This window comes from Eriocheir sinensis, chromosome 53, assembly GCF_024679095.1.
Source record: "Eriocheir sinensis breed Jianghai 21 chromosome 53, ASM2467909v1, whole genome shotgun sequence".
In the NCBI taxonomy this organism is placed as follows: Eukaryota; Metazoa; Arthropoda; class Malacostraca; order Decapoda; family Varunidae; genus Eriocheir; species Eriocheir sinensis.
The window spans coordinates 10616762-10641412 of NC_066561.1; the positions used below are offsets into that span (position 1 = coordinate 10616762).

Below are 24651 nucleotides of genomic sequence, written 5' to 3' on the forward strand. Positions count from 1 at the left end.
AGGAAAGAAAAAAAAATGAAAAAAGGTTATCGAACACATCCTCGCCGTAACATTAACTTTTCTCTCTCTTTGCACCCATTCTCCTCCCGCCTCCTCCCTCCTTTCTCTCGCCTTATAAAAAGCCTCTCCCTTCCCTTGTCTCACGTTTTTCCCCTCAACTCTCGGCTCCGGCAGACATGAGTTGCCTCAGCGCGGATCGCCTTTCACGGGGAAGCAACTTAATCTTCATCTCATTATTGGAACATTTTTACGCGGCGGATTTCCCGGTAAAAGTTGTCTTGGCGAGGGAACAGTTTCTTTACCTTGATCTTTTTCTCTCCACCTCCCACTAACATCCCTACTACCATTACACTACTACTACTACTACTACTACTACTACTAGTGCGATCATTTCTACTTCAGCACACCACATTACCCCCTCTCTCCTCTCCTACAAGCTTGGCGGTGGCTTTGGTGGGCAATTTACGAACGATAAGCGACGATGAAAAGGCAACGATACCTTAATTAACCTCCTTCCCTTCCCTTAGACAAGATACGACAGTCAGGTGCTGTACGATACCTTAACCTTCTTTTCTCCACCCTACAAAGCGATATTCGAAACTCAGATGCTGTATGATTCCTTAACCTCCTTCTCTCCCCTTATAAATACGATAGTCAGTCTCTGTACGATATCTTAACCTCCCTCTCCCCCCCGCAGAGGCTGGTCGTGGCTTTGGTGGGCGTGTTGGCCTGCATCGGCTCCGTCACCCCAACGGAACCGCCCCAGGGACCATGGGAGTCTCTTACCCCCTCCGTCAGCACCCCCCCAAAGGCCAAGCCCCAGAGAGGCGAGGTGGCGCTGACCCCTGAGGAGGAGTTCCTGGTCAACAACATCCCCTTCAAGCTCCCCTTCAAGATGGACAAGAAGCAGACGGCGGTGGCGATGAAGCTGATGAAGGAAGCCGTGAAGCCCATCATCAAGAGCAAGACCCTCCAGGAGACCGTTTCCTACGTCGACGACCTCCTCCACTTCCTCGTCGACGACGTTGAGACCCAAATGTACATGACGCTCTTCCTCGACTTCATGCAAGACGTCTACGAGGGCAAGGAGCGCGAGCAGGTCGACAAGATTGTGAGGAGCTTCATCTACGGCAGCAGCGACGAGGTGAGAGACAGAGTGACAGGTGCAGAGAGACAGCACAGGTGTAAAGACAGAGATATGCAGAGAAAAAAGGTGCCAATATAGACAGAAGGGGTCAGAGACAGTTATGAAGACAAGGAGAGAGTAACAAAATCGTGAGGAGCCTCCTCATCCATGGCAAGAGAGAGAGAGAGAGAGAGAGAGAGAGAGAGAGAGCACAGTAGAAGGTGGATAAAGACAGCACAGTTATGTATATATGGATAAGTATACCGACAATTGGCAAGACAAGTAAACAGGATCAGCTTTAGACACGGCAACAATAACCAAGGTAAAAAACAGAGCAAAGTGACAGACACAGGTAGGCTACACAGACAGGCGTACAGGTAAACAGAAAGGTGTATGAAGAGGTGCGGGGGAGAAACATGAGCAGGTGGACAAAACCGTGAGGCAGAGCAAGAAATTAGGCGAGATAAAAATTAGCAGGTGAAGTGAACAGCAGGTGATGAGCAGGTGTGTGTGTGTGTGTGTGTTTAGCCTCACTCACGCCCACGGCGAACAGGTGAGGCACGCACAGTAGCAGGTGAACACACAGAAATGATTAGAAGACAGGTGTATGCACGGAGGGAAAAGAGAGAGAGAGAGAGAGAGAGAGAGAGAGAGAGAGAGAGAGAGAGAGAGAGAGAGAGAGAGAGAGAGAGAGAGAGAGAGAGAGAGAGAGAGAGAGAGAGAGAGAGTCGGCTATGGAAAAGCGACCTGGATAGACTTTGATAGGCTTGAAGAGGCAGAAAAACAGAGTACGGTACCTTATCCATCGAGGAACAATAGCAATCCTTACCACACCATACATCTAAAAAGACAAACACCACCTTCTCCTCACACCGTACATCTATAAAGATACAAACCACCTTCAACACACCTTATACGTCTAGAGGAACAAAGCCAGGCACCTTCTAGCTTCATATATTCATAAAAAAATGCCATTTCATTCTCACACTGTACATCCATGGAGACAAAACAACCTACAACACACCTTATATAATATCTGGAAGGAACAAAGCCAGGCACCTTCTCGCAACGTACATTTATAAAGACACGTAAAAACACATGCCTAGAGACACGAAAATCCCCTTCCTCCTAACCTAACCTCTCCCTCTTTCTTTTCCCGTCCATCAGGCCACAGCGCGTACAATCGGCGATGTGTGGAGCCGTTACATGTCCGAGCCCATGCACAACTACCTCTTCACCCCCATGAGTAGCTACTTCAGAGAGGCCGTCAACATCTTCAACGAGAGGATTGACATGTGGATGGGCAACGCACGGAAGTCCTACGACGCCGAGCCCCACACCCAGTCCTCCTATGTCAGGTGAGGGGTGAAGGAGAGAGAGAGAGAGAGAGAGAGAGAGAGAGAGAGAGAGAGAGAGAGAGAGAGAGAGAGAGAGACCCCATAACCCCCCCCCTCGCACATCCTCACGCCCCGTTTCCTCCCCTCCCATCAGCTGGGGCAACAATTTCAACAGCATCGCCCGCAGCCTCTCCCAGTGGACCAGACAAGCGCGCCAGGGCATCAACATGGCCGCCCACTATCTCGAGAGCCAGGACAAGGACCACGCCCAGAGCCATGTATCAGCTCAGGTAGGTTATGAGACGCAGGTGTAAGCACTTCCAGGTACAGATGCTCGCAAGTATAGAGGTTTTAAGGGATGGAGGGAGGGCGGGTTTGAGTCCAGAGGGAACTGTGCAAACATGGACGACGAGGGACACACAGAGAGGCTCCATTTCGTTTTTTTTGTGACTTTTTTTTAGGAATTTGTTCGTTTTCCACTAACGGGATGTGTGTGTGAAGGGGTGGGAGGCTCTGTTTGTTTGAATGTAGGGGTGGCGTGTGTGTGTGTGTGTGTGTGTGTGTGTGTGTGTGTGTGTGTGTGTGTGTGTGTGTGTGTGTGTCATTCACCCTAGCCTGATCATTGGTGGAACTCGCAGTCACCAGCCGAATGAGTTTGGAGCTCAGGTGGAGGATCTTTGGGCACGGCAAGACTCTCTCATCACACCCACACACACCCGGGGGGCGAGACACAACCCCGACAGCCCATACCCATTCACTACTGGGTCAGCAGGGGGCACTCCTCACGGGAATCAAACCCGGGACCTTTTGGTTGTGAGCAGAGAACTACTAAACTCCGTGTGTGTGTGTGTGTGTGTGTGTGTGTGTGTGTGTGTGTGTGTCCCGGCGCCCCTGCGCCTCACGTCGCCCCCATGCCCCAGAGACTGACTTACTGCGGACTGTGTCAGGACTTACCACCCTTCCGCCCCTCCCTCCCCCCTCCCTCATCCTTCGCCGCCGGGCCCGTCAGCCCCCCTCGGTCCCCGCCCTGGCCGGCACGGCGCCACACACACTCCGCCGCGCCTCGCCGCTAAGCTCCCGTTGTGCCAGGTGGTGGACGTCACGCTGTGGGTGGTGCCGTGCCGCTGGGAGTGGCGGTGCCTCTGGCGGCCACTGGCACCGGACCCGCCGGCACCGCGCCTCCCACCGGCACGGGACCGTTCGGAACGGGTGCCGTTCTTCCTGGCGCCGCAGGGCTGTTCGGGACGGGTGTGGGCACTGCAGGCACGGCGGGCACTGCAGTCGGTGCGCCACCGACGGGCCGCCACCCAGGCCGGCCTTTGCAGATCCACTGCTTGCCGTGGTAGGCGGACTCAGGCCCACCGGTGCGGGGGGCGGCCTCCCTCTCATCACGAGGGTCCCCGTGCCCTTCGCCGGTAGAGCGGGGGGACCCACCAACACCAGCAGCAGGACGGGCAGCAGCAGCAGCAGCAGTGTGTGGCGTGCCTGCCGCCGCCTGGGCCGCAGGCCGCGGCTGTACAAAGGCACGCGACGCGACGCACCTCCCCCTCCCTGCACCCTGACCTGCTGCCCCCTTGCTCTATCTCATTTCACGGCTTGCCTGCGGTTCTCAGAGACTGGCTGACCGACATGACTGACGAGCTGGAGCAGCGCCTAAAGCTCCACGACTCCATTAATATTTTGGTTTACAAGAGAAAGGGAGCGACTTTACCGCTGACTGAGGAGCGACTTTGTCACTGACTCATCTCGACAACAAGAACTGACTGACTCTCAAACCGACTCAGGACCGAACGTGTGACTGACTCATGACTTTCCATTAAGGGGTTGTTCGCGTCCTCGTGTGTTTGTGTGTTTGTTCCTGTCAACAACATGTCTGATCTTGTTTGTCTTGTTCTGTGTCAGCAATAGTGTGTGTGTGTGTGTGTGTGTGTGTGTGAGAGAGAGAGAGAGAGAGAGAGAGAGAGAGAGAGAGAGAGAGAGAGAGAGAGAGAGAGAGAGAGAGAGAGAGAGAGAGAGAGAGAGAGAGAGAGAGGAGGTAATAAACAAAAGTATATCATTATTTTTCTATTGCGGTCGCCAGGGACACTTACTCGTCATCATTTTAGCAATCAGTGAACAGTATCTACCCTTAACTAATGCCTTTCCTCCAGTAAGGAGAAGTGCAATATAACACACGATTCACAGCCAGCACAGTCCCAGAATACGTCGTGATTTGCCTGATTTATATATGAGGTTTTGTGATGACTGGCACTGAGGCATCACGTGAGATCATTTTCAAAACGGTAAAGCACTCAAATACAGGTACTGCATAAAATATCAAGAGTAATAACGCTAGACGAAAAAGCAATAGCATAGTGATAATGATAGTAATAATAATAATAATAATAATAATAATAATATAAAAGACCGCCCGATGTATGTGCGTTTTTCACTGTATTTGGGTCCACATGTGTGTGTAAGTGTATTTGTGTGCATATGTGTGTAGATTTGTTTATGTGTACGCATATGTGTTAAGATGAATTTGTGAGTACGAATGTGTGTAGCTGAATTTCTGTGTACGCCTGTGTGTGTAGGTGTGTTTATGTGTACGTATGTGTGTAGGTATGTGTGTGTTTATGCATGTGTGTGTAGATGTGTCTGTGCACGCACGCGTCATGGTATTTTTTTTTTTTTGTCTACGCCTATAGCGCCGGTAGGCTTGCTTGAGAGGCCTGGATGGTAGTCGGCCCCAGCCCGTCATGGCGCAGGCAAGTGTTTATAGTGGCGCCATCTCCTCTTGGTATGTGTCCGTGGTGTCTTGCTGTGTGTTTATGTGTCCGTTTTGTCTCGTGTGGTGGCCTCTGTGTGTCCCTTTGTCCCTGTGTTGCACTCCCCTGAATGTATTCCAAAGCAATACCTTTTTAGGCACAGTAAGTAGACTACAAGACTTCAGTACAACGCAGCGTGGCAACAGACTATACATAACAAATTCTTAGACACAAAAAGTAGACGAAGAGACCTAAGAATATCACAATAGATAAATAAATAAATAAATAAAAAGAAAATATCCTGAAAACACACCAAATGATAAGTTTTTCCCCTTTAGAAGTCATTAGAAAAAGAAACACTAGTAAGGAAAGTAATACTGCTCCTCCCCCGTCCACGCCCACACCAACACACACAAAGAAAAAGGTCACACAACTAATAATTTTTCCCTATGGTTTCCCCTTACAGTAACTTCGACGTAGCGTAGGAAGCCTCCTGATGGACGCTCCTGCACTAACCCACCACCACCACCACCCACGGAACGATGCCCCCCACCCTCAGGAACACGCTAACTGTATGCTGTGAGGGGACTGCTGCTGGCGGCCTCCCTTCCCTTCCCTTCCTTTCCCTTCCCGTTCAGTCGTTCACTCCGCCAGACACATCCAAGATACTTCAACAAAACGTTCATTCACCCACCCCTACCAATACATACACCCTCCTCCCCCTCCTCCTCCTCCTGCTATGTATATACAGTCGGAGAGCGCCGGTCGTCTTCGTTGTATTAATCTTCGGTATGTCAACGAAGACGCAGATGAGGTTGAGTGAGAGTTTTGTTGTTATATTATTTTTTTTCCTTCCCATAGCGTCATCGTCTCCGTATTATAACGTCGAAGTATTTATTCATTGTTAGCTTCATGTTTGTGTGTGTGTGTGTGTGTGTGTGTGTGTGTGTGTGTGTGTGTGTGTGTGTGTGTGTGTGTGTGTTGCTGGCCCTAGTAGTGATAATGGAGTTTTGATTGTTATTGTTGTTGAGTTCCAGTATTCTCATTTCTCGCCGGCAATGTGAACGTGTGTGGTGTGTGTGTGTGTGTGTGTGTGTGTGTGTGTGTGTGTGTGTGTGTGTTGTTTGTGTTGGTCTGTATAATAAACATGGATTTTTTTATTTCATCTAAAGTGTATTTTCAATCATCCCTCCACGCATTTACTTCAGAAAACGAAAAAAAAAAGACATCTTTAAAACGTCGAGTTTCCGAGTGCGTGCATGGTGCAGCGCCTGACGCTCTAAGATGACCCACCAACAGGCTGCCGGCACTGTGGCACCTCCAAGCCTATGCTCAGAACAATTCAAGTTACCCTCATTAGTCCAGTAGTCGATCGCCTCCCTCCTGCTTTACTTCATCTCTGCAAAACTGCCTTGGCGCCCCATGAACAGAAAAGGGTGACGGGATTCATCCCCGGCTACTCAGTTATCTTGTGTTTTACTGTCAATTGCTGTTATTCACCCATTACTCTTGCACCAGAGGGACTCACGAGCCTGGCCCACCTATACCTCAGATGTAATACAGTTTGCATGGCAGCCACACGCTTATCCAGACTGTTTCTTATGTGCTTCACACTCCATAATACTCTTCCTGTGGCAGTGGTTCCCCCAGGACCTCCCTCTTGAGTACTTCCAGTCCCAGTAGTCTGGCGGACCTTCCTCTTCTACGGAAACAGCAAGCTCTGGAAACCATGGCAACGGAGTCCCCAGCCCCTCCGCCGCACCGCCGCACCGCTGACTGACCCTTGCTGCCGGACGCGGGGCCGGAATCACAGCGTTCTCACCTGATGTGGACTTCCCGGAGGGAGATGGGTCGATCACAGATACTCAGACCGCTCCCGCTCCACATCTCTAAGCTGAATAGTATCGAGGATGCAGCAAGTCCTCGAGGACTCAACGCTCTATATATACGCGACTCACAAACAGCCCCCCATGCAGGCTCTTTCGGCTTTCAAACCTGCCTGGCGGCTGGTCGTACATTGGACATTGTCTTTATTGCTTCCGACACGTTGACCTTCTTTAGTCACCAAGTTGTTGTGGAGACCCTCACATGGAACACAGAATGACAGCGGAGCGCGCAGCTGCCCGTGGCCTGCGTTGGCGCCTCCCCCCTCCTGTAGCCTACTACCGACCGGGGCTCCACACAGCCGCCCCTGTCTCTACACAAGCCTCTGCAGGGACAGCCGCACAGCAGGAATTGTCACTATTCAACGCTGCGATCCCTCCTCATGTACTAGTGCCGCCCGGTGGAGCACAGATGTGGACGACGAGCCACATTTCACCCTTGCCCCTGGCGTCTAATGACTCAACGCTACGCACCCTTGCATGGGCTGTCATGTCTCGCGCCCGCTGTCGGCGACTCAGTGCCGCTGGAACAGCCTCACACTTATGCCGCAATGTATACGATGGAGGGGCAGAGAACTTACAAGAGTACACTAATTATGTAAACTTACGCCACACTGTATACGATAAACATGGAAACATGGAAACGCAGGCAACAGAAAGCCTATTGGCTCATTACGAGGTCGCCCGCTTGGGTGATTTAATCTGCTCGACCGCCACTTGGGGCTTGATGAGCAGATGAAAGCCCCTCGTTATTCAGTTTACTCCCGACGCAGCGAAATGACGGTCGATTCTATATTTGAAGGAGTTGATGGTATTCGCATTTACTACTTCCGAGGGAAGATTGTTCCAGTGGCGGATGACTCGGTTTGAAAAGAAACTCCTTCCAATGTCTGTGTTACATCGACTCGACTGAATGGGTATACCGTTATTTCTAGTTCTTGAGTTGGTTTGCAGTTCAAAGAATTTGGAGTAATCGACGTTATTGAACTTTTTTAGATAAAGGAACACAACATGCCAGCTTTGCCATAGTACTTCCTCCCTCCTCCCCGACTCTCTCCCTCTTCCCTACAGATTCCTCCCGCTATGCTCCTCCCTCCCCCCCACTCCGCCCACTGTCTTATGAACGACTGTGGAAAGATGCTAAACGCGTTACACCTCTTTCCTTCCTCCCTCTCCCCTCCTCATTCCTCCTACTCCTGCAGTCTATCCCTCACCCCGTCCCCACCCCCCTCCATTCCCTCCCCCTCACAACTAAACAAGTACAGCATTACACCCTCCTTCCCCTCCCTCACTCTCTCGCTCTCCCTCCCTTGGCCCCCCTTCCCCTAGCCTCCTCCTTCATTCTCTCCTTCCCTTCTGTCCTTCTCTTTCCCTCAAAACGGCCGACACTCACCCAATTGTCAATTATCTGCTCTTTCTTGCCTTGTCACTGTCTGCAATTCCCTCCCCTTGCCCCTCTTTCCCTCCCTCCCTTTCCCTCTTTCCTCCCTCCTGTCCCTCTTTCCTCCGTCCTGTCCCTCTCATTCCACTACGCCTGCCCCGCCGTCAACTATGTCACCCATGCAGCTCGTAACACTCACCAACGTGCTCGGGCTGTTCTGGTCACTTAACTTTCCTCATCTTCTCCCTCTTACTGTGTTTTTGCTCCTGTCCTGCTCCGTTTCCTTCCTTCCTTCCTCGTCTTTCTCCCACGCACGCACGCACACACGCAACGCACGCACGTGACGCACACACATCAGAGATAAAAATTAACGCGGCCATCCCACACAAAAGCCTGAGGGTAACTGACTGACATCCCGCCGTCCTCGCATGTTTTTTTTTTTACAGCATCGTTCAGGGGATTCAGGAATGCACGGGTAGTTCAGCGTCTCATCACTGTTCCCAGCTGTCCATGACTTTAATAAGAGTGGGAGACAATAAGGAGCACCAGGGAAAATAAGGGAAAACAGTGATCTGAAAAAGCATATTCAGTCTTTATAATCCCCAAGGAGAATGAGAGTTGGAAGTCAGGCAAGGCCGAAGCAGCAGGGAGCAAAACGTGAACCAAAGCCAGGAAACAGACGAAACTAGACGCTTCACAGCCAATTCAGGAAACGGAAACACTCTGACCCTTACTCCCGGGGCGTACACACCTATATTAGATAAGGCTTTGGTAGAGACTGTGTTAGTATTATCATGAGTAGTCTTATGAGCCTAGTGATGGTCTAACAAGGCTTCTACACCATGAATTTGAAAAAAACACTCATGAAAACCCGATTCGTCTCCTCGGTGGGCTTGGGTGATAGTGGTTGTGTTAGTATTGTCATGGGTAGTAACAAGGCTTTTGCACCATGAATGTGAAGAAAAAAACACTCATGAAAACCCGACTCGTCTCCTCGGTGGGCTTGGGTGATAGTGGTTGTGTTAGTATTGTCATGGGTAGTTACAAGGCTTCTACACCATGAATTTGAAAAAACACTCATGAAGACCCGACTCGTCTCCTCGGTGGGCTCTGGTGAGAGGTTGTGTAGGCCGAGAGCGAGACAACGGTAATTCACATGCAACAGTTTTAAGAGCAGAGAAGGAAAGAGACGCCGTGGTGATGTTATTTTTATTAGATTGTCCAATAGATAACGCAAATATATTGTAGCAGCAGCTCGTTGTGGGGGAGAAAAGTCAACGTCGTAAGTTTACAAATACACCGGTGATGATCAGAGAAATAATAATAATAATAATAATAATAATAATAATAATCGTACGTCATAACAATCATAAGAAAACCACGGAGAAAATAAGGATGATGAAGGGTCACAAGATGGCGGATGTTATTGTTGTTGTTGTTGTTGTTGTTGTTGTTGTTGTATAATGTTCCTGCTTGGTAACAAAAGTGCTTGAGTTCCTAAGGGTCACGTCATGCATGGGTGACTCGTCCTTATCAACCTTATGGTAACAGTCTTAATGCTTCCCTGAAGACTAAGGGCAATATGGAGACAAGTTAATAAGATTACGTTTGTCTGAGACGAATAGAAATATATATTAAGAGATACAATACGATATACTCCAGCTAAGATAAGCACATTGTATAAATACATGTGTGTGAATGTGTGCGTGTGCGATGAGCCGGCTGTACGGATGGCTATGAATGCATGTACACACACAGGGAGGGTATACATACATACATAGATACATACATGTGGCGTCCGTACATGACCGTCCTCCAGCACACATAGACACACATGTACTCCAGCCTCGAGAGTGAAATGCCTCTATGTTTACCGCTAGAGATAAATAATAGACTATATATCAGAGTAAAACAAAAATATATAATAATGTACGGACTAATACGTCTTAAAACTAAGAGAACGTCACTTGGCCGAGACCAACCAAAGGGGTGACTGTCTTATTTTGTCTTTCTTGAGTGAGCGACGCCGAGGCGGACAGGGGGAGAGACAGGCAGACAGTGACAGGGATATAGACAGACTGAGAAACAGATAGAAAGAGAGACAGAGAGGGAAGATGAGAGGGGGACGCCATAAACAGACAGACAGACGATCATGTCAAGCAGAAAAGAAAAACCAGCCTTCAGAATCACATCTGTCTCTTAACTCCAATGCGTCATAACAACGATAAAAACAACAGCAATGGTAATCCTGTTGACTTGAATCCAGATCTCGCATTCGGAGACGAGCAGGAGGAAGAGGACGAGACGAGCTTAGAACATTATCGTGAGCAGGGAACCCACGCCCGTCTTAGTGATTGTGCAGCGCTGCGAAAACTAACTTAGGTGGTGGAGGAGGAGGAGAGGAAAGGGTAAAGGAGGGAAGACCGGGTACAGGGAAGGTGATGGAGCTAAGCTAGACTGAAGAGGGAAAAGGGAAAATAGAAAGGAAAAGAAGACTAGAAAGAAGGGGGAAAGGGATTAGTTTTAAGTCACTGGTGTCCCCGTTATCAAGGAAAAAGAAACGCGGAGGAAAAAGAGAAAGGGATAAGAAAAAGAAACAGGGAAATAAAGAAGTGAAGGAATGGGGCGAGTATCATCTTGAGTGTCGCGTTAATATGGTCGCCTGAGGAAGTCACTGGTGTCCCCGTTGTCGAGGTCCTGCTCAAACTCTCGTCGCTTGAGGAAGGAGTCGGAGAGGGACCTTCCGACCCTCACTGATGGGCCCTCGTGAGCTGCACTCTCGTTCGCCCTGAACATGAGTCGGACGGGGTGGTTCCTGGGCATCTCGCGGCTCTCGGTGCTGGAGTAGTCGTCGAGGGGCATGGCGAGGCGGCCGTCGGGGTAGTAGGGAGCGCTGGCTGGCATTCTCAAGAGGTCAGCGAGCGTCATGTAGTGTCCGTCGAGGGTGTTGGCATTAGCGGCGGCGGCGGCCTCCAGCATGGCGTCCTCTGGGTCCCTGCATGGCGGGGCGGGAAGGGGGTGTTAGGGGAAGGGAGTCTCAGCGAAGAGGAGACATGCTGACTCACACTCGATGGACATTCTTGCATCATGGGAGTCACTCTCAGCACACAGTCAGTCAGTTCATGCCTGCTTGTGTCTCGGACCCTCGTAAGGGCCCGAAAAATTGTGTTCCAAAAACTATTAAGTGAGGAAATTTGGAGTCTTATCAAGAATCAGCAGTCACTGAAAGCGATTACTATGCAGAGACAATGGTAAGAGCATGCCATTATTACTGTCCCTGTCTGTGAAAGCATTTAGGCAGCAACACGTCGTCATGCATAGTGTGATGACAACCTTTTGCCAAGACCCGAGCTGCTGGCAGATCCGTCCACGCGGGCCTCGCCTGCCGCCGCTCCATGGGGAGGCGGTGGCCGAGTGGCGGACGTGGCGATCAAGAGAGCCTTGGTGAGTCCCACCGCAAGACGCTGACAATTTTGAACCACCGCCGAGTGGCGGATCATTACCCATTGGTCCAGATCATGCATCAGTCCTTACTTCAGCGACTTCGGGCAAAAGGAGCACCGAGGGAAAGCATGGGCCGAGCAACTACTACCACCACTACTACTACTACTACTACTACTACTATAAAATAAAATTCGCCTGCGCCACTAATGGGCTGGGGCAATCCACCAGGTCCCTTAAAGAGCCTACTGGCGCTACAGGCAGCACGTGAAGAAAACAAGACCCACCTGATGGAGCGCTTGGCCGTGAAGAGCGTGAAGGAGCATCGACAGCCGCCCACGGAGCCGCGGAAGCCGGTGGAGCGACAGAACATGCGGCAGTCGAAGCGTTTGCCTTGCGAGGGGGCAGGCGCCGCTGAGACCAGCACCAGCGTCAGGAGGACCACCAGGCCGGGGGACATGGCGAGGCTGTTGCACTGCGTGGGACGCATCGGGAGGGCGAGGTGTGTGGCTGTGCCTGCGGAGGGGAGGAAAGGTGAGATGCAACAAGGAAGAGTTCGCCGTGGCACCACCAGCAGGGCAGTGCGTGTGACCCTCTCGGCCCCGCCACGCTACGCCACATAAGAATAAGAACATAAGAAAACCGCAAGAGGCCGGTAGATCTATGCAAGGCAGCTCCTGTGAACCTAACTTCACTTAACCTCAGTATCCACTTAAACTTATCTAGTCGTCTTTTGAATGTATCTATCATTTTGGCACTCACAACAAGACTGCCAGGCCTGTTCCACTCATCCACGCCCACACACAGCGCATCCATCACCACCAGCAGTGTGTAAGAACATCCATACGGGACTGGAACAGGTTTTTGGCCTCGGACAAGCTTTGCGGTGCACCGGTTTACAGATTTTCAGGGAGTGTTTACAAGTGACTCAGCGCTGTACAGGACTGAGTGAAAGGCGTGTACAAAATCAATAACAAGGCTATAATAGGCTCTGATATGGACGTGCTCAGACTTGACAGCTATTGAATAAGTTAAAGGCCTTGCCTTCCGATCGAGTGGTTGCGAGTTCAATCTCAGCTCACAGCGGCTATAGTGGTGAGAGAGAATGACCTCTTGTAACCCTGGCAGAGCTATATGGTCTTCCTGTCTCGCTCGGGAAGCCTCGTTAATCACATTTTTTTTATTAGACACTCACAATACAATCCTGAACACATAACCATCTTCTCAATTAATCATATTGTAAGAATGGTATTGAAAAGTAAAGGCAGATACAGCAAAATATGTGTGTGTGTGTGTGTGTGTGTGTGTGTGTGTGTGTGTGTGTGTGAGAGAGAGAGAGAGAGAGAGAGAGAGAGAGAGAGAGAGAGAGAGAGAGAGAGTGGATAATCCTGCTAATCTGAAACAATTCTCCGCTTCATCAAGATTTCACATTAGGGGCAACACACACACACACACACACACACACACACACACACACACACCAAGGGAGAATGGAGAGACAGAGACGGAGGGGGAGAATGTAAAAAAAGTAATAAAAGAAAGAAATAAGGTAGGTGAGGTAGGAAGGGAGAGAGAGAGAGAGAGAGAGAGAGAGAGAGAGAGAGAGAGAGAGAGAGAGAGAGAGAGAGAGAGAGAGAGAGAGAGAGAGAGAGAGAGAGAGAGAGAGAGAAGGAGGAAGAGGAGGAGGAATGAAAAGAGGCAAAGGAGGAGGAGGAGGAGGAGGAGGAGGAGGAATGAAAAGAGGCAAAGGAGGAGGAGGAGGTAGGAGGAGAGGCAAGGGAGGAGGAGAATAAGGAGGCGTAGGAGAAGGAGGAGGAGATAAGGAGGAACATCTAACAGTATTTTCGTCACAAGCAGCAAGATTCTCTCCTCAACGAGACGAGAAGGAGACGCGTCCGGAACGTAAAGAGGCCGTGTTGTGAAGCGCCCGATCCTCTCGCTACAGCCACGCCCGCACGCCCAGGAGGAGGAGGAGGAGGAGGGCAAAGGGTCAACATGAAAGGAAAAAGAAGAGGAGGAGGAAGGGGAGGAGGAGGACATGGTGGATAAGTGATGAGGAAAAAATAGAAAGGAGGAAGACGGAAAATGACAGGGAGGAGGAGGAGGAGGAGGAGGTAGTACTTGTAGATTAGGGTGATGAACAAGAGGAAGAGGCAGAGAAAGAAAAGAAAGCAGAAGAAGAAGAAAAGGGCAAATGACAAGGAAGAGGAGGAATAAAAGGAGAAGAGAGAGAGAGAGAGAGAGAGAGAGAGAGAGAGAGAGAGAGAGAGAGAGAGAGAGAGAGAGAGAGAGAGAGAGAGAGAGAGAGAGAGAGAGAGAGAGAGAGAAAGGGGGGAGGGGAATAGAGAAACTGAGACAGAGACGGAGAAAGACAAACAGCGCCCCGCCATAAGACAGCGTAATGCCGTACTAAACTTGACATTTTAACACAGGTACACACACGCTCTTTTAATATTCACCTGTCCCCGGCCGCTCACAAGACGCCGGGGACAGGGAGGAGCACGGGAAGGGTCGGGAAGGGCATTGTCAGACTCAAGGCACTGCTCAAGACGTTTTCGGCTCTCACAACAACTATATCTAAAGGCCGCAAGGGAGATTAGTCGCGTTCACATATGTGTTTTCCACGGTCATGGTGCAGGAGCCTCGTCAAACTATCACCAGCCTCATGAAACTATCAATGGAAATACAAACACAGCCTCTTCCAAAGCCTTGTTAAACTATCACTAGGCTCACGAAACTACCCGTGGACATACTAACACAGCCTCTTCCAAAGCCTTGTCAAACTATCACCAGCTTCATGAAACTATCAATGGAAATACTAACACAGCCTCTTCCAAAGCCTTGTCAAACTATCACTAGGCTCATGAAACTATCAATGGAAATGCTAACACTACCTCTACCAAAGCCTTGACAAACTATCACCAGGCTTATGAAACTATCAATAGAAATACTAACACAGCCTCCACCAAAGCCTTCTCGAACTATAACTACGCTCGTAACGCTACCCATGCCAATAGTAACATAACCACTAGCAAAGCCTTACCAAATGCATGTGTGGGGACCCCGAAATGTTTGAAAATATGGGCCCGGGAGGCGAGGAGAGGGAAAGGACATAAAGGGAAACGGGGCGTGCCACGAGAGGGAAGTTTGTCGCCCGTAAAGGAAATGAATGGGAGAATTAGCGCTCTCACATTATATTCCTTTTTCTGGGCCATGGAAATGAAGGTGAAGCAAGAGAATAAAGGAGAATTTTATGAAGATGAGTCAGTTAGAAAAGAGGCATGTTAATGTATCGTTACCGTTGCTGAATCATTTATTTAGTGTCAACACCTACCCCGCCACCACCACCACCACCACCAACAACAACAACAACAACAAGAGGGCCAGATCACATTGCCTCATCAGGTGGAGTATGTGTTACCTGTCCTCTAATTGGCGAGCTAGCCAGGCGTGACGAGAGAGAGAGAGAGAGAGAGAGAGAGAGAGAGAGAGAGAGAGAGAGAGAGAGAGAGAGAGAGAGAGAGAGAGAGAGAGAGAGAGAGAGAGAGAGAGAGAGAGAGAGAGAGAGAGAGAGAGAGAGAGAGAGAGAGAGAGAGAGAGAGAGAGAGAGAGAGAGAGAGAGAACGATTTTTTTGTTATACTTTATGAAAAATACAATAACCTATTTACGGAACAAAGAAAAAATAAGAAACAGGAAACTACGGCAAGAAATTATGGAAAAAGGGGGAAGGGAGGAAGGAAATTGAGGTAAGATAGGGATGGAGGGAAGAAAGGAAGGGAAGGAGGGAAGAAACGGAGAGGAGGAAGAAGTAAAGGAGGAAAAGAAAGACGGAGGGAAAAAATATATAAGCAAGAAGGGAGGAAAGGAGGAAAGAAATTAAGGTAAGGTAGGGATGGAGGGAAGAAAGGGAGGGAAGGAGCGGGTTTTTCAAAGGCTTTTCTTCCCTTTTCTTCCTCCACGCAGGACGCCTTTGAGCCCCGGCCAAAGAACTTGTATCCACCTCAACACGCCTGGTTAGAGGAGGAGGAGGAGGAAACATGGAAACATGGAGGAGGAGGAGGAGGAGGAGGAGGAGGAGGAGGAGGAGGAGGAGGAGGAGGAAGGAGAAGAAGAAAAAGCAGAAGTAAAACAAAATTAAGAACAAGAAGAACAAACAAGAATGAAAAATGGAAGAATGAAAGCAAAAAAAAGACTGAAGAGAGAGAGAGAGAGAGAGAGAGAGAGAGAGAGAGAGAGAGAGAGAGAGAGAGAGAGAGAGAGAGAGAGAGAGAGAGAGAGAGAGAGAGAGAGAGAGAGAGAGAGAGAGAGAGAGAGAGAGAGAGAGAGAGAGAGAGAGAGAAGCAGAAGTATAAAACAAAATTAAGAACAAGAAGAACAAACAAGAATGAAAAATGGAAGAAAGAATCAAAGCGAAAAAAAAAGACTGAAGAGAGAGAGAGAGAGAGAGAGAGAGAGAGAGAGAGAGAGAGAGAGAGAGAGAGAGAGAGAGAGAGAGAGAGAGAGAGAGAGACTACAAGGGGATAAAGTAAGGATAACTTGAGCCTTATCTATCATACTTGTCCCTCCTTACCCTCCTCTTCCCCCCTCCTCCTCCTCCTCCTCCTCCTCCTCCTCCTCCTCCTTTACTCTCTTCCCTCTACATCCCTCCTCTCTTCTTTTCTTTTTCCTCCTTTCTATCAATTTCCTCTCCTTCTCTTTCTTCCTTTCTCCTCTTTTTCTCCCTCCTCCTCCTCCTCCTCCTCCTCCTCCTTCTCCTCCTCCTCCTCTTCCACCCTCCTCGCTTCCCCACTAACTCGCCCTTCTCTTTTCCTCCCTCCCTTCCCTCTTCTACCTTTGATCTCTCCTCCATCTCCATTCTCCTCTCTCCTTCTCTTCCTCCTGTCTCCCCTATCTCTCTCCTCTTCTCTTTCCCTTCCCTTCTCTTACCCTTAGCTCTTCTCTATCCTCCTCTTCCCTCCTCTTCTCCGACCTACATCCTTCCTCTCAGCCTCCTCTGGTCACGTGACCTGTGAAAGACTAAACGCACGCACACACACACACACCTGCACGCACATGAGCACTCACACACGCCTTTCTGCTATTTAATTCTTGAGAGGCTGAGGTACGTATGACCAGGTGTGTGTGTGTGTGTGTGTGTGTGTGTGTGTGTGTGTGTGTGTGTGTGTGTGTGTGTGTGTGTGTGTGTGTGTGTGTGTGTGTGTGTGTGGGGAGGGGGGTGGTCAGCATGGCCCAGGCAGGAGTCATACACCACGGCAGACACTATAAAGAAATTCGCCTGCGCCATTAACGGGCCGTGTCGACCAAGAGACCACTCCGGACACCCTACCGGCGCTAAAAAAAATAATAATAATAAATAAATAAACTGGGGAATATAGAGCTTCTAAACGTAAATCTGAACCTCGCAACAACACCGTCGACGGGTTATTGTGTGTGACGGCGTGTGCTCAGGACAGTAAGCAACCAAAGGGAGTTGCCGGCCACTTGTCAGGGCGAGGAGGGCAGGCCAGGGGGCGGCACCCTCTTAGTGCGTGCCCGACTATGGAAGAGGAGGAGGAAGAGGAGGGTGGGAGGAGGAGCATGTTCGGTTGCTATGGATGTGTTGCTATGAGTAGTTTTTGTTTGTGTTGTATTTTGTTTTTGTTATCATTTTTTTTCCTGAAGTAGCAGCAGTAGTAGTAGTAGTAGTAGTAGTAGTAGTAGTAGTAGCAGCAGTAGTAGTAGTAGTAGTAGTAGTAATAGTAGTAGTAGCAGTAGTAGTAGTAGTAGTAGTAGTAGTAGTAGTAGTAGTAGTAGTAGTAGTAGTAGTAGTAGTAGTAGTAGTAGTAGTAGTAGTAGTAGTAGTAGTAGTAGTAGTAGTAGTAGTAGTAGTAGTAGTAGTAGCGGGAGAGGAAGGAGTAGTGGCCCTGAAAGTAGTTGTTGTAAGAGTCGGAAGCGTGTGAGAGTGAGGGCCGTGATCGAGCTGTTCCTCTCTACTCACGAGGAAGCAGAGGGAAAGTTTAGCAGGTTAAGGAGGCAGATACAGAGGGAGAAACGGACAAAGGGAGAGTAAGAGAGACCGCGTGCAGCCTCTCTCGTCCCCTTGATTCGATAAGGAGGACAGGTGATGTTCGGTATGCAGGTGAATGAGGCCGAGTGTCATCATGCAGACTCTACGCTTGTCTTAAATCGCAAAGTGGGAAGCCAAGGAGAGAAGGCGGGAAGGAGAGAGATAAGGAGTGTGTAGATGCTATTGACTAAGGAAGGGGCGGAAAGTGGGAGGGGCAGGGCGGGACGGGGCGGGACGGGGCGGGGACTAGAGGGTGTAGAATAATAAATAAAGGGTGAAAAGGGGCGGGATGGGAAGGGAAAGGAAGGGAAGGGACGGGAAGGGTAGGGAAGAGAAGGGAAGGGAAGGGATGAGAAGGGAAGGGAAAGGATCAGAAGGGAAGGGAAGGGAAGGGAACGGAAGGGAAAGGATCAGAAGGGAAGGGAAGGGAAGGGAAGGGAAGGGAAGGGAAGGGAAGGGATGGGAAGAGAAAGGAAGGGAAGGGAAGGAAAGGAAAGGGCAGGAAAGGAAAGGAAAGGGAAGGGAAGGGAAGGGAAGGGAAGGGGTACAGCCAAACATAAGCGAGAAGATTTTTTATTTTATTTATTTATTTTTATTCCTTTTTTTTTTTTTTACGTGTACGCCTATATCGCCGCTAGGCTCTTCTTCAGGGGCCTGGATGGTAGTCGGCCCCAGCCCGTCATGGCGCAGGCAAGTATTTATAGTGGCGCCATCTTCGTGCGTGTTTGCGTGGGTGCGTGGTGTTTTTTTTTTGTGTGTGTGTTTATTTGTATGTTTCCCTTAGTCATGACACACTTTTCTCAAATTCTTCATATCTTCACTTTCCTTCCTTCCTTTCCTTCTTCTCCCTGTCCCTCCATTCAACCAAGATTCGTCCCTCTCAAGAAGCACCCAGTTTTTAGTCGTTTTTAGAGCATAGCCTCCACGTGACAGCGACCCGAGTCAAGACAAGCCAGGTTATTGTGAGTTCATAGCGAGCCTAGCCTTCCTGCTCGCGTATAAAGAGTCAAGACGAGCCCAGGTTATAATGATCGTAAACCGAGTCGGAACGAGCAAAGGTTATAGAGAGTTTTAAGATATTGTTTCCCCGCATTCGTATAAAGAGTCCAGACAAGCTCAGGTTATAATGATCGTAAACCGAGTCAAAACGAGCAATAATTATAGTAAGTTTTATAGTGTTGTTTCCCGCATTCGTATCGAGAGTCAAATTTAGCAAAGGTTATAGTGATTAAGCCATTGTTTCCCGCATTCGTATAAAGGGTCCAGACGAGCCCACTGAGTCCTTGGCGAGTGTGTACAGACCCTGGCGCCTCAGCGGGCTAGACGAGGCAAGATCACTCATGCACGGGAAATATGAATGGCTTGCGTCTTGAGCTTCACACACACACACACACACACACACACACACACACACACACACACACACACACACACGGGCGGGCTCTTTTCTCACATGTTACCTTTTTTTTGCCCTTGAACTGACTCCTCTGTTGTAAACACACACACACACACACACACACACACACACACACACACACACACACACACACACACACACACACACGAGTCTTGCACGTGATCAGGTCATGAGAGGTAACGTGAGAAGAGCAGAAGGTATATATGGAGGAAAGAGGAGGAGGAAAAAAAATACATTACGGAGAGCTGTAGGCGGATGGGGGAAAGATGAGAGGAGGAAAAAACTACAGGTGGCTGGAGGGAGAGAGAGCGGAGAAGTGGAGGGAAGGTGGAGGAAAGATGGAGGAAAAACTGGAAAAGTGAAGGAGAGAGAGAGAGAGAGAGAGAGAGAGAGAGAGAGAGAGAGAGAGAGAGAGAGAGAGAGAGAGAGAGAGAGAGAGAGAGAGAGAGAGAGAGAGAGAGAGAGAGAGAGAGAGAGAGAGAGAGAGAGAGAGAGAGAGAGTGTGGAGATGAATGATTATTAGGAGGAAAATGGATGGAGAGAGAGAGAGAGAAAATGTGGAGGGAAATTGGAGGAAACTATAGAGAGGTGGAGGAAAACTGAGAGAAAAGAAAAGGTACAACGGAGGAAAATTAATGGAGATAAAAAATAAGAAGGGAAAATGGAGGAAACTGAAGAGAGGTGGAGAGAGAGATGCGCAGAGGGAGGAGAGAAAATTGAGGGGCAAGGGAGAAGAAAGGGAGGAAAGGGGAACAGACAACAACTACCCTTCCTTGAACACAACAACTGAAGAAGAAAAACTGGCTAATCTTTTACTTTTTACAGACAACCAAAGTGTTAATGAGAAAAAACAAACTATACTACAAATGTGGAAACAGCGAGCACAACAATCATAAGACTCACCGAAGTAACAACAAAGACAATGCCAAAGAACATTACTAAAGTGTGGGGATATAGCCAACCAACGCCACAGCACAGCGCAACACTTACCCACCGTTGCAAAGGTGTACCCCAAAGACTTCTTCGACTTCGAGGGGAAGCGAATGGAGAAACAGCCCCTCCCCTTTCCCTCACCCTCTCCCTTATCTCCTTCACCCTGACCTTCCTACCACCACAACCTCTCCCTTATAGCCCATACCAATATCGCATCCCTGATCTCCCTTATCTCCTTCACCCTGACCTTCCTACCACCATAACCTCTCCCTTATAGCCCATACTAATATCGCATCCCTGATCTCCCTTATCTCCTTCACCCTGACCTTCCTACCACCACAGCCTCTCCCTTATAGCCCATACTAATATCGCATCCCTGATCTCCCTTATCTCCTTCACCCTGACCTTCCTACCACCACAACTTCTCCCTTATAGCCCATACTAATATCGCATCCCTGATCTCCCTTATCACCTCTTAGCTCCCTTCCCTTCCTTCCTACACCTTTCCCTTATACCTTGCACCTCTTCCTTATACCCCAGCACCCTTACACCTTTCCCTTATAACCCACAATACCCCTACAGCCCTCCCCTACAGCCTCGCCCAGTACCCCAGCGCCCCAACTTCCGCGGGAACCTAAGCCGCACTAAAGCGAGGAAGACGTGAAATCTAAGCTGGCGCCTGTCTTGAGAGCGGCGGGTTACGACACGACGGCAATTGAGAGCCAGGTGTGGGGCCCTCAGCCTCAGCGATGACCATGTCGAGGCTAGGCAGGGAGAGGGCGGAGGGGCGGGCTGCAGACGAGTACGAGGAAGAATGGGAGAAACGAAGACGGAGAGAGGAGCACTGGGAGGGAGGAGGGAGAGGAGAGAGGGTCGGGGTGCAGAGGAATATGAGGAAGAATGGGAGAAACGAAGACGTGGAGAGAGGAGCACTGAGAGGAGGGAGGGAGGGAGGAGGGAGAGGAGAGAGGAGAGGAGAGGGATAGAGAGGGCGAGGAGAGAGAGAGGGTCGGTGTGCAGAGGAGAGAAAGGGGAGGAAAGAAGGGGGGCGGGGTGAGGGAAGGGGTGGAAGGGAGAGGACGAGGAAATACGTATTAGGGAAATTACTAACGCGGTAATTTAAACCGTCTCCAGCGACTGTGCGGCGTCACCTTCGCCCTTCAAGCCCACGGTGGGGACGGGGGTCAAGCATAGGTCGCGGAAGTGGCCTCTGCCGCGGTGACCTTTTTGCTCATCGGTGGCACTGTCGGTATGTTGCCCTGACTTTTACTCAGAGGGCAAGAGTTCGATTCCCGGCCATCTGTGGTGTTCATTACGGGAGAAGAGGTGGAGAGAGGAAGATTGAGAGGAAAGAGGGAGAACTTGGGTAAGGAGGAAGAGGAGAGAGAGAAGAGGGAGAGAGAGAAAGAATGAAAGGCGAGGAGGAAGAGAGGGAGAGGGGAAGGGAGGGGAATTGGCGGATCTATCTATTTATCTATCTACCTGTCTGTCTTCAGTACAGAACGCGATACAAGGTTTAAATATCGACTTGCAATTTGGTTTATTTTATTGTGTTCAAACTTGCTAAGGGAGGGGAAGGGGCGCATTTATCTATTTATCTATCTACCTGTCTATCTTCAATACAGAACGCGATACAAGGTTTAAATATCGACTTGCAATTTGGTTTATTTTATTGTGTCCCAACTTGCTTAGGGAGGGGAAGGGGCGCATTTATCTATTTATCCATCTACCTGTCTATCTTCAGTACAGAACGCGATACAAGGTTTAAATATCGACTTGCAATTTGGTTTATTTTATTGTGTTCCAACTTGCTTAGGGAGGGGAAGGGGCGGATCTATCTATTTATCTATCTACCTGTCTATCTTCAGTACAGAACGCGATACAAGGTTTAAATATCGACTTGCAATTTGGTTTATTCTATTGTGTTCCAAGTTGCTTCCATGATTGATCCCTTTTTTATATATAGCATTTCCAAACTCTCATAACCACACATACACACAAGAACAAGAGTTTAGATTAATTTTTCTACCAAGTTTATATACGTAGATTTCCCTTCCTCGCTTTCAGGTTAATAAGGAATCGAAAGGGATAAAGGGGATTGAAGACTACTGAAGGGTATTGAGGACTGTTAAAAAAAAAAGGGTCAGGAGAAAGGGGTTGAAGAGGGTTACAAGGGGTTGGATTGTGTTTGAAGGCGATTGTAGATTGTTAAAGGGAATTGGAAAAGGCTGGGGAATCTTCTCTTTTTTTTTTTTTTTGTATTACTTGAACCCTAAATGTTAACTTAGCCAGAGATAAAATATACTCCTTCGTTTCTTTCTTTCTTTCTTTTCCTTTTCCCTTCCTTCCATTATTCATTCATTCATTTCTTCCATTTCCCTCTTTCCTTTCTTTTTTGCCCTCCTCCCTTCCTTTCTTCCTTCCTTCTTTCCTTCCTTCCTTCATTCATTCATTTATTTTTGTTTTCCTTTCCTGTCTTCAACATAAAAACCCACAAGGAAAGATTATTCTTCATTATGTTACCAAGGTACTGATGTCTCTGAACTTGCTAACTGCTGCCTCACGGTACAAGATTGTTGCTCTAGCTCTCACGCCTATGATGTCTATATTCTTCTACTCCCATATACCAAAGTCCTATGCGTATCTCCCCTTCACTTCCCTTGCCCTTCTTGTTTATTTGATTCTCTGCGTCCAACAATCATCTTTATTCTAGCTAGTTTATCATAATCTTACCTCTGTTTTAGCGTTAGTTTTATCTCTCCTTATATCCTAGTTTATCCCTTTTTATTCCTGTCTTCCTCCCTCTTTTATCCTTGTTGCATGTGTTGTTATTGTTTTCCTTCGCGTGTGTTTTGTTGTTGAAGGGCAACTTTAACAACCACAAAATTACTCGAGGGATCGCCGAGGAAAAAGGTGCACGCGAGACCCAACTCCGTGATGCTCAAATCTGTCAAGTCTTTTTTTCTTTGTACATGTAATTTATTCTTAGAAGCACATATAAATTACCTTAATACAACAACATTATACACATGCAAGCATAAATGAATCAATCGGAAAGAAAGAAAGCAAAATAGAGAAAGACAAAAGAAAGATAAAGAAAGAAAAAATGAAAGAAAAAAATAGTTCACCATACATATGATAAAAAGTAATCATATCATAAGGACAATATTTCATAAACTCAAAATAGAGAATAAGACAAGAACACCCATCATCCAATCTTCCGAAATTGATCCTTCTTTCGGACACCTCTTTTATTTCTTTTTGGGAGCAGCGAGTAGCGGGCTATTTTTATTATTGTTTTTTTTTTTTGTGCCCTTGAGCTGCCTCCTTTGTTGTAAAAAAAAAAAATACTTCGTGTCCCGGGGTGACTGGTTCTTACCCACCACAGGTTCAAGGGCCAATGCGACGGAGATGCGCACCGCGGCCAAGAGTAGCAATAACGCATGCCTCCAATATTGCCTTTACACTGGGAAGGGAAGGCTAGACACCCCAGGAAGAATAAGACACAAGTTACAAGGGAAAAATGACCTTGTAATTGGTGTGCAGAGGGTCGCTATTCCCCTGCAACTTATATCAATATGTAGTTTGCCTTTCCCAATGCAAACTAGAAAAAATGTCCTTGTCGTTTACGCCCCTACTCCAGACGCTGCATATGACTCCTTCCCCCTTCCCCCGCAGATCTGGTTGGGTGCTCGTGGTTGTGTTAAGCACGAGTAATATGCATTTTGTTATGAATCTAGGTGCGTTGTGTCGATCTGAATAAGTAGTCCCTTCCTTTCGTCTGACGTCACGATGTAGAATTCCCCCGACGTATATTAAGTTCGGTCTGGCACTAGTGTAAAAACCGGCGTAAAAATCCAAGGCCACCTCTCTTATGTGTAGCGTCGTGAAGTAATCCCTTCTTGTGACGTCATCAAGCAAGTCCCGCCCCTTTGTGTGAGGTCAGGAGGCAAGCCCTATAGCATGTGATGTCACGAGTCAGGCCCCGCCCCCTTGTGTGACGTCATAAGTGAGTACCTGCCCATTATGCCATTAAGAAAGTAAACAGGTCTCTCACCTCCACGTCTTGATAAAATAAACGGGATAAGCGTATAACTCTCGTCCGCTCTCCTTGACATCTGGAGTACCGACTTTATTAGCGCACTGCTTGTATTGGTGCTTTGGCGTGTGTTAAACCCCAGGCTGGAGGCTTGGGAAATCAATAGATAGATAATGAGATAGATAGACGAGTTAACAGATAGATTGATAGGTTGATGGTATAGCTACTACTACCACTACTAACAACAGGAACAAAAAAAACAAAAAGAACAAGAATAACAAGAACAAGAGCTACAACAAT

General features: G+C 48.5%; 2 protein-coding genes across 2 annotated transcripts in view; one reads left to right on the plus strand and one right to left on the minus strand.

Annotated features, from left to right (window-relative positions):
- Window positions 1–631: 631 nt before the first annotated feature.
- On the plus strand, window positions 632–6381 carry LOC126983124 (uncharacterized; the record flags this gene model as incomplete). Its single annotated transcript, XM_050835621.1, has 4 exons — window positions 632–1144; window positions 2294–2484; window positions 2618–2753; window positions 5677–6381. Coding segments are annotated over 4 exons (843 nt in total), but the record flags the coding sequence as incomplete, so codon positions are not given.
- A 3288-nt stretch (window positions 6382–9669) lies between these two features.
- The window catches only part of LOC126983368 (uncharacterized), a 27682-nt gene continuing 12700 nt past the window's right edge, over window positions 9670–24651 (minus strand). The window contains exons 2-3 of the mRNA XM_050836103.1: window positions 12203–12431; window positions 9670–11469 (exon numbers count right to left, since the gene is read on the minus strand). Of these exons, the coding sequence (XP_050692060.1) occupies window positions 11124–11469; window positions 12203–12405 (549 nt within the window). The 5' untranslated portion in view covers window positions 12406–12431 and the 3' untranslated portion in view covers window positions 9670–11123. The remainder of the gene's footprint in view (window positions 11470–12202; window positions 12432–24651) is intronic.